We start from the raw sequence: 10,061 nt of genomic DNA, 5'->3' as shown, positions 1-10,061 counted from the left end.
GGTGACTGATGCAATCATGTATGAATAACTTTGTGTATATGTTGTGTATGCATGAATGTATGAGTGTATGAATGTATGAGTGTATGAATAGGTGAAAGTATTAATGTATGAATGTATGAACATGTGAAAGTATTAATGTATGAATGTATGAGTGTATGAATATGTATGAGACTCATATGACAATATGATGGTAAGATTGATGAGACACAGCTGGGCAGGTCCAAAGGAAAATGGCCCGACATCACGCTACAATCGTTCAACACTCTTCATTGGGGATAACATTACTTGGGGGTGAATCAAACATTGTCGGGGTAAGGCCCTTTTGAATAAACACTGGTAGAAGTCGCCGAGGCACTTTCTCAAATTCATGCTTCGAATAGTCATTGCTTCTTTTTTTTTTTGTATATTTCTTTTTCATATTTCTTTTGTTTGAAATCCCTAACTTTTGCCTGGATCGCCCTTTCGGGTTTTCAATCCACCGGGAAGCTCATTTTTGCCTAAGTCGCCCTTTCGGGTTTTTAAACTGAGCGAGCTCTCTTTTTCTTTTTCTCTTTCTTATTTTTTTTTTTTAGCAATGACTATGCGTACTTGTTGCATCCACTGCTTTCGGAACGAATGCTGACACATGCTTCTATGATACATAATTGTAAAGATGATATGTTTGTCATTTTTGTTCTTCTCGAAAAAAAACACAAAAGTTTCAAAAGAATTTTTTTTTTTTAAGTTTTTTTTTTTTGCTTCAAGTACTAATATAAAAATGGAAGAAATTTCGCACATACAATAAACAAGAATTCCAAATAAAGAGGCACAGGCTCAAATTGATTTAATAGAAATGGTAACCGGCCAAAGGCATGTCTCCACAGATTACAGAATTTGGAAAATGGTAATTAATATGGGGAAGGTGCATTGAACATAATAACCGCTATGTTCCTTAAACAACTTTGAATTCCACTGCTTTGATGCTTTGATATCGGAGAACTTCTGACAGCTAAGGTGCCCCAAGTGAGCGATGCTTAATCTGATGCAGTTACTTGTCATAATCCCTTAACTTTTGCATAGATCGCCCTTTCGGGTTTTCGATCCATCAGGGTAAACATTTCTTTATGCCTCTAATTTTTGCATGGACCGCCCTTTCGGGTTTTCAATCCATCGAGCCGCTCATTTTTGGTTTAGACCGCCCTTTCGGGTTTTCGACCTACCGAGCTGTTCTTTTATTTTTTAGACAAAGTATTTCTTGACTGCATCAGAATTCACAGGACGAGGTAACTCCTCTCCATCCATATTTGTAAGTATCAAAGCACCACCAGAGAAAGCTTTCTTAACAACATAGGGACCTTCATAATTAGGTGTCCATTTGCCCTTGGGGTCTGGTTGAAATGACTTGATACTTTTGACCACAAGGTCTCCTTCTTTAAGCTCACGGGGACGCACTCTCTTATCGAATGCTTGCTTCATTCTTGACTGATATAGCTGTCCGTGACACAAAGCTGTCATGCGTTTTTCTTCAATCAAATTCAACTGATCATACCTATCCTGACACCATTCGGCTTCAGTCAACTCAGCTTCTTTCAAGATTCTTAACGACGGGATCTCAACCTCTACCGGGAGTACAGCCTCCATGCCATACACCAAAGAGAAAGGGGTTGCCCCTGTTGAAGTACGTACTGAGGTACGATAGCCATGCAAAGCATAGGGTAACATTTCATGCCAGTCTTTATATGTGACCACCATCTTCTGCACAATTTTCTTGATATTCTTGTTTGCAGCTTCGACTGCACCATTCATCTGTGGTCTATAAGGAGAAGAGTTGTGATGTTCGATCTTGAAATCATCGCACAGTTCTTTCATCATCTTGTTATTCAAATTGGTACCATTATCCGTGATGATTTTGTTAGGAACACCATAGCGGCAGATGATATTGTTCTTGATAAACCGGACCACCACTTGCTTGGTCACATTAGCATAAGATGCCGCCTCGACCCATTTGGTGAAATAATCAATGGCCACTAGTATGAAACGATGTCCATTGGAAGCTTTCGGTTCAATCCGACCAATCATATCGATTCCCCACATAGAGAAAGGCCACGGGGAAGAAATAACATTGAGCATGGACGGCGGTATATGGATCTTATCCGCATAAATCTGACATTTGTGGCACTTCTTGGCATGATGGTAACAGTCAGCATGCATCGTTATCCAATAATACCCTGCTCTCAACGCCTTCTTAGCCATTGCATAACCACTAGAATGAGTCCCGAACGAGCCTTCATGTATTTCTTGCATTAACAAATCTGCTTCACGCCGATCTATACATCTGAGCAAAACGGCGTCGAAGTTCCTTTTGTACAAAATATCGCCATTCAAGAAGAAACTACTAGACAATCTTCTTAGAGTCCTCTTATCTTTGCGAGATGCCCCGGTCGGATACTCTTGTGTTTGAAGGAAAACTTTAATATCATGGAACCACGGCTTGTCGTCAAAGACTGCTTCAGCAGCAAACACATAAGCAGGTCGGTCAAGGAACTTGACGCTGATTAAAGGTACAATTTTGGGGCAATTCACTTGGATCATCGAAGATAAAGTAGCTAGAGCATCTGCCATTTGATTCTCCTCACGAGGAATATGATTCAATTCTACTTTGTTGAAGAAAGTTAACAGACGTCTGGCATAATCTCTGTACGGTATCAACCCAGCATGATGAGTTTCCCACTTTCCTTTAATCTGGTTGACCACAAGGGCTGAATCGCCATGTATCTTGATTCTTTTAATCCTCAAATCAATCGCTTCCTCAATACCCATGATGCAAGCTTCATACTCTGCAATGTTATTTGTACAATCAAAACGTAGCCTTGCCGTAAAGGGGATGTGGTTTCCTTCAGGAGTAACGAGGACTGCCCCGATTCCGCTCCCATAGACATTAACAGCTCCATCAAATATCAAACCCCATTCAGACTCTGGATTAGGGCCTTCACCGATCAGTGGTTCATCACAATCTTTCATTTTTAAGTACATGATTTCTTCATCCGGGAAGTCAAATTTGATAGGCTGATAATCTTCGATTGGTTGATGAGCCAAATGATCTGCCAGGATACTGCCTTTGATAGCTTTCTGAGTGCGGTACACGATATCGTACTCGGACAACAACATCTGCCACCGAGAAATTCTTCCTGTTAAAACAGGCTTCTCAAATAGATACTTGATTGGATCCATTCTAGATATCAACCAAGTAGTGTGATTAATCATATAGTGGCGGAGACGCTTGGCAGCCCAGACTAAAGCACAACAAGTTTTCTCGAGTGCGGAGTATCGAGATTCGCAATCAGTAAACTTCTTGCTCAGGTAGTAAATGGCGTGTTCTTTCTTTCCAGTCTCATCTTGTTGACCAAGTACACAGCCCATAGAGTCTTCTAACACCGTCAAATACATGATCAAGGGTCTTCCTTCAACTGGAGGGATGAGAATTGGAGGTTCTAACAAATACTCCTTGATACTATCGAAGGCTTTTTGACAATCTTCAGTCCACTCGATTCCTTGATCTTTGCGAAGCAATTTGAATATTGGCCCACATGTAGCAGTCATGTGAGAGATGAATCTGGATATGTAGTTCAGTCGACCAAGGAATCCTCTGACTTGTTTCTCAGTCTTTGGAGCAGGCATTTCTCTGATGGCTTTGACTTTGTCGGGATCTACTTCGATACCTTTCTGACTGACAATAAAACCCAGAAGCTTCCCAGATCTGACACCGAAGGTGCATTTATTAGGATTCAGTCGGAGTTTGTACTTTCTCAAACGCTGAAACATCTTCAACAAATACTCAACATGCTCTTCTTCAGTCCCTGACTTGACAATCATATCATCTACATAGACTTCAATCTCTTTGTGTATCATATCGTGGAAGATTTTGGTCATACCTCTCTGGTAGGTGGCACCAGCATTGATTAAACCAAACGGCATCACTATGTAGCAGAAGGCGCCCCAAGGCGTGATGAAAGACGTCTTTTCTCTATCCTCAGGAGCCATCTTGATCTGGTTATACCCGGAGAAACCATCCATGAAGGAGAACACTTTGCACTTAGCGGTATTATCAACCAATACATCAATGTGAGGTAAAGGGAAATTATCCTTCGGGCTGGCTTTGTTCAAATCTCGGTAGTCGACACACATTCTGACCTTGCCATCTTTCTTCGGAACAGGTACTATGTTGGCTAACCATTGAGGATATTCAGAGGTGATTAGAAAACCAGCGTCAATCTGCTTTCGTACTTCTTCTTTGATCTTGAGAGCCATATCAGGATGAGATCTTCTCAATTTCTGTTTAACCGGAGGGCATTCGGGCTTCAGAGGCAGTCGATGTTCTACTACTTCCGTATCTAACCCTGGCATATCCTTGTATGACCATGCAAATATGTCGGCATACTCCCTGAGAAGCTTAATTATTCTTTCTTTAACTGTCGCATCCAACAATGCCCCGATCTTGATCTCTTTCATGTCTTCCTCAGTACCCAGGTTGACAATCTCGATTTCTTCCTGATGAGGCTGAATAGCCTTTCTTTCTTGTTCTAACATCCATCTGATCTCATCAGGAATCTCTTCATCCTCTTCTACCATAGCCTCGTAAACAGGGACTTCAAAGTTGGGAGGGAGCATAGGGTTGCCATGTTCAACGGGCTCATTTATGTTTAGTCTGCACATGATTTATGATTGATTTTAATGAGTAAATGCAGACTTTTGAATTTGATTTTTAAAAGGAAGAAAACAAAATAATAAAAAAACAAGATTTTTTGGTTTTATGTGTTACCATTTTTCCAGAAAATGCGAAATAAAATAAAGTAACGGTCGTGATAGAAACGACGATTTTTATTTATAACAAAAGTATTTGAAGCAAAGCCCTACATGATTTCGCTTTCGTCTGAGGCAAGACGAAAGGGATTTTAAGAAAAACAAAAACAAGACAAACACATTACTTAGAATAAGGCATCACAGAAGGGACGTCCACTGCGATCCAGTTGCAACAAGTTCCTACGGGCGTTACAAAGACAGGTGTTGCTTCTTCGGGCTGATCCTCGAGCAGTGCATTAATCTCTGATGGAGCATGAATGAATCCTGCACTATGAAAAGTACCTCCAGTAGGGTTGAATACCTCAGGCTTACTGTTGGGAAAACCTATTCCTTCTTTGCGTTTGTTCTCAGTCAGCTCCACTAACTGACCCCAGCCTTCAGTCTTACCTTCTTGTACTACTCTCTTGGCATCCTTCAGAGAAGCCATACAAGTCTCAAACTTCTCCACATTCTCTTCGGAAGAGAGTCCTTGAAATGATGATCCATCTGTACTGTTACCACCAATAAAGGAGAAGGATGACAAATGGCTAACCAACAATGCTACCTCACCGTTCACAGTTATGAGTTTCCCTTGACTGACAAACTTCAGCTTCTGATGAAGTGTGGATGTTACTGCCCCAGCGTTATGGATCCAAGGCCTGCCGAGTAGGCAACTGAAAGAGGCCTGTATTTCCATAATTTGGAAATTAATCTTGAATTCATGTGGGCCCACCGAGATAGGCAATTCTATTTCCCCATATACAGACCTTCTAGTCCCATCAAATGCCCTCACCGTCACTGTGCTGGGTTTCAAGAGAGCCTTTGAACATGACAGCTGATCCAGGGTAGATTTTGGCATTACGTTGAGAGCAGACCCAGTGTCTATTAGAACATTTGACAGAGAGTCTGATTTGCACAGGACAGAGATAAGTAACGCCAAGTTGTGGTTTCTTCCCTCCGGTGGGAGGTCTTCATCGCTGAAACTTAAGTTGTTGCAGGCAGTCACATTTCCTACAATACTTCCAAACTGACTTAACGTTACGTCATCGTCCACATAAGCCTGGTCCAAGACTTTCATTAGAGTCTCTCTGTGGGCGTCAGAGCTTGATAACAGAGACATGATGGAGATTTTTGCCGGAGTTTGCAACAGTTGATCTACAATCTTGTACTCGCTTCTCTTGATCATTTTCAAGATTTCATCGTTATCCTCATAGGTGGTTCCACTAGACTGTCCCATGGTTTTGCCTTTACCCGCATTCTGCTCCTTCATTGGTTCTTCTACCGGAGCACCAGCTTCCTTCTGAACCACAGAAGGGATAATACGTCCACTTCTAAGAATTTGACTACTTTCGGCGATATTATCCACAGGGATTGGCAGATCCAGTGGTATCTTCTTTCCATCTTCTATGATTGCATACTCATAGTTGTATGGGATGGTCCTTTGAGAAGTGTACGGTATCTGTTCTGGAGAGCAAATTACCAGAGGAGTGCTGGTTGGCTTTGCCTGGCTGAGCATTATCACTAGTGGTTCCCGGGTTCTGAATACGGGTGTGATGACACAAACATCTTTATCCTTGTTTTTCCTGGTGACAATTAGCTCTTTTCTGTCTAGCAAACCCTGCACGTCATTCTGGACTTGTATGCAGCCACGAGGATTTACAGAACATATGTCACATGCTTCATGATCATGGTTGAAAAGAATCATCTCACACATCTTTATGTGTATCGGGACCAATGGAGTCTTGATATCACGAGAATTGAGGACTGGGCTGTCTTTTTGATATATTTGGATCATGTTAATAGCAGGCCCATGCGGTGGTAAAGGATTGTTTTGGGCAATAGGGTCAGGGTTTGTGAAAGATAAATCCTTGCTTTGGATCAGTTTCTGAACTGCATCCTTGAGAGCGTAACATTGCTCCACATCGTGGCCTTGTGCTCCTTGATGGAAATCACATGTGAGCTCAGGGCGGTACCAACGAGGTAAGGGATTTGGTATCTGGGGGTGAGGCTTAGTTTGTACAAGGTTTCTCGCAAGCAAAGAGGGCAGCAAGACTTTGTACAACATAGGTATGGGAGGAAAATTGTTTCTAGGAGGGCGAGGTTGTTGTGGAGCTTGGAAATGATGTTGTTGTTGAGGATTATGTGGTGGAGGGTAATATGGGTGTTGGTAGAGTGGTTGAGGATTTTGTGGTTGATTATTTGGTTGGTATAGTGGTGGATAATATGGTCGAGGTCCTTGAGGCCTTTGTGGTTGGTGATTTGGTTGTTGATTTGTATTTGTGGAAAATGGCCGGGCTCTTTCGTTAGCCAACATACCGACTTCCTGTTCTTTCTTCCTTGGAAAGTTGCTTCCATATTTCTTTGTACCGCTAGTAGACGCACCGTCTTTCACTATTCGTCCTTCTCGGACACCTTCTTCGACATTTATACCTACGCGGACCACATCCGCGAAGCTCCTGGATGCACACCCTACCAACTTTTCGTAGTAGAAAGGATTTAGGGTTCTCAAGAACAACTTGGTCATCTCACTTTCTTCCACCCGTGGGCTAACTTGGGCTGCAATGTTCCTCCATCGATGAGCATACCCCTTAAATGTCTCTCTATCCCCTTGAGTTTCAGCCTGGAGGTCGCCTCGATCGGGCGCCATGTCTACATTATAGTCATATTGTTGCACAAAGGCATCACACAAGTCTTGGAATTTTTGGATGCTTGCCTTATCCAGATTCGTGTACCATTTCGAAGCCGGGTAAGCCAAACTTTCTTGGAAAACGTAAATGAGGACCTTATCGTCTTTAGCAAACTCAGACATCTTCCTTACGTACATCGTCAGGTGATCATTAGGGCAGGAGTCTCCTTTATACTTTTCAAAGTCAGGTACCTTGAATTTGTGGGGTATCCGGACATCCGGTACCAAACAGAGGTCATAAGCAGATTTCCCGTAAGCTTCTTTTCCCTTTAGAGCTCTCATTTCCCGATGCATTTCTTCGTACTTTTCTTGTAGATCGTCGACTCTGTCAGGCGCCCCCACACTCCCAGAATGGAAGATGGGCTCTTCTTCTTGTGGTGTAGCATGAACAGCAGGTGCTGCGTAGGTCGCCACAGCTGGAGGAAACATCGGGACTTGCTGAGGAACCTGAATTGTATGTTGTAAGGGAGGTGTTTGTGTTTCACAGGCAATGGGGCGGAGTATCTCGCCCGCAGTCATGGGCTGAAACCATGGTGTGGAATGTTGTGGAGCAGAATATGTTGGAGTGTCAGCACAGAAAGTCCATTCAGGAGTAGCAGATGTAGTAGCTTCGGTTCGAACTCTGATAGGAGGAGGGGGTGGCGGAGTATGCGCAACTGCCAACACCTTTACCAGAACAGTTAATTCTTCCATCTTCGTTTTCATGTCTGCCAACTCATCCAATTTGGTGTTTAGGGCTGCCACCTCATCACGAAGTGTCGCATTATCTTGCTCGATGCGTTCCATTTTTCTCTTAAAGTTTGCCCGAGTGCCGTATACAATAGTTGACCGGTAGCGAGTGCGTCGGGCCACAGTTGAGACGACTTAAATTCTGATGAAGAAGAAAATTTAGTGAGACTTGAGTTCGGAGATTATGAAATGCAGGATGATGCATGATATGTTTATGCAAAAATGGATATGATTTTTCACTTATCGAAGGACTTATAAAAGTAAAATTGTAAACAAAACAAACCAACCATTGATAATAAATAAAGTGTTTACAAGATAATTCCCTGGCTAACAACTAAGCCGAGGGATGGATTTATAAAAATAAAATGTAAGACATAAGGCAGCAACCAACTCGGGAGGAAGTTTCGATCCTCTATGGAGACGGATACGAACATGTGTTGGCAAAGAAAGCACTTCGCTTCTTCTTCTGTCCTGGAATCTGGCCAATTATGGCCTCCTTCTCTTCGTTCAATCTAATAATTTCCTTCTTCAGCTCGCTGATATCCCGATCCTTCCGTTCAAGTAGGCCCATTACACATTCGTTCTCGCGTACTACTTCTTTATACTCTTCTGTCACTTTTGTATTCTCGTCCATCAACTCAGCTATCTTTTTCTGATATTCCTTCTCAGTCTCAAAGGTCATTGGCATGGGTGGTGCTGGAGTAATTGTAGACAAGAACCTGGTGAGCTTATACGGCATTCCAAAGTCAATGGATCGATCAATAACCCACTGCGTATAGTCTGCATGGACGGCCCCCGTCCGCTTTCCTAATTGGCCTCTATCTCTCCTCCGGATGGCGTGCCAAGCTCGTGCAATTTGACGCCTCATTCCCGCAGTGTCACTCTCATTGTGGTAGTATATGTTATCTAGATGAACGCTGAGAGGCTTTCCTTCCATGGGGAGCCTAAACTGGCGTCTAGCAAGAACCGGATTATAACTGATTCCTCCATACATGCCGATGAGCGGTACATTGTTGAATATCCCGCAACTATCAATGATGGTTCCCTTGTCGTAAGCTGGTTCATACCACACCACCTCATTCGGAGTAAGGGCCATGAGTCTATCTGACCAACGGAGACCATCTGGATTGGTGGTGAAACGAGGAGTTCTGGGTAAGTGAGAGGTAATCCATCTATAGAGCAACGGTGCGCAACACTTGATAAGTCCACGACCCGCCAGGGTACGCTCATGGATGGAGTGATAGGTATCGGCTAACAAAGTGGGAGCAGGGTTTTTTGAAAGGAATATTCGGATGGCATGGATGTCGACAAAGTTGTCAAGGTTGGGAAAAAGCACTAGGCCATAAATGAGTAAGGCAAGGATGGCATCAAAGGCGTCAGCACTGGACATTCTGTAGAAATAGTCGGCTTTTTCGTACAGGAACTTGGTAGGGAAACCTAAGAGTTTGCTATTAGTGGTAATGTGGTCTCTTACTTCGGTAGTTGGTAAATGGAGAGCTTCGGCGATGGTTGAGAACTTAGGAGGATTTTCAAGACCGCTGAAAGGTACTTGATTAAGCACTGGTCGATCAATCCAAAAAGCATATTCATCCAAAGTGGGAACCAATTGAAACTCTGGGAAACCGAAGCAATGATACTCTGGGTCATAGAACTGAACAAAAGTCCCAAGGAGTCCTTCGTCGACCTTCATCCGGACAATACCAAGCAGATTCCCATGGTCCTGATGGAAGCGGTCTGAGCATTTCACCTTATTCCTTAGATCCCTTAACCTTACAAGATCCAGATTCCTGAAGCTATACTGCTTAAGCTTCCTTGTCTTAAAAGCCAT

The 10,061-nt window shown here is 42.9% G+C and overlaps 2 protein-coding genes across 2 annotated transcripts; both read right to left on the bottom strand.

Moving 5' to 3' along the window:
• Positions 1–4,315: 4,315 nt before the first annotated feature.
• On the bottom strand, positions 4,316–8,290 carry LOC146935043 (uncharacterized). Its single transcript, XM_085757696.1, has 3 exons — positions 4,965–8,290; positions 4,418–4,684; positions 4,316–4,376 (listed from the first exon to the last, which is right to left on the bottom strand). The coding sequence occupies exons 1-3, from the start codon at positions 8,288–8,290 to the stop codon at positions 4,316–4,318; spliced, it is 3,654 nt and encodes a 1,217-aa protein (XP_085613822.1).
• A 341-nt stretch (positions 8,291–8,631) lies between these two features.
• LOC146935042 (uncharacterized) lies at positions 8,632–10,061 on the bottom strand. The gene has a single exon (XM_085750246.1). It carries the CDS (start codon positions 10,059–10,061, stop codon positions 8,646–8,648), a length of 1,416 nt encoding a protein of 471 aa, XP_085606372.1. The 3' UTR covers positions 8,632–8,645.

Source organism: Medicago sativa, chromosome 3, assembly GCF_051527215.1.
Source record: "Medicago sativa cultivar Bolivia chromosome 3, Bolivia_mono, whole genome shotgun sequence".
NCBI lineage: Eukaryota > Viridiplantae > Streptophyta > Magnoliopsida > Fabales > Fabaceae > Medicago > Medicago sativa.
Note: the sequence above shows the minus strand (reverse complement) of the source record. Positions and strands in the feature narration are given on the sequence as shown.

Bases quoted from the DNA above. Each gene is read 5' to 3' on its own strand.
- LOC146935043 (XM_085757696.1), bottom strand. From the start codon at position 8,290: ATGGAACGCATCGAGCAAGATAATGCGACACTTCGTGATGAGGTGGCA. The intron at 4,685-4,964 runs GTAATGTGTTTG...AATCATGTGCAG, and splicing joins TCTGTGATGCCTTATTCTAA to ACTAAACATAAATGAGCCCG. The intron at 4,377-4,417 runs GTATGCCGACAT...AGGATATGCCAG, and splicing joins ATAATTAAGCTTCTCAGGGA to GGTTAGATACGGAAGTAGTA.
- LOC146935042 (XM_085750246.1), bottom strand. From the start codon at position 10,061: ATGGCTTTTAAGACAAGGAAGCTTAAGCAGTATAGCTTCAGGAATCTG.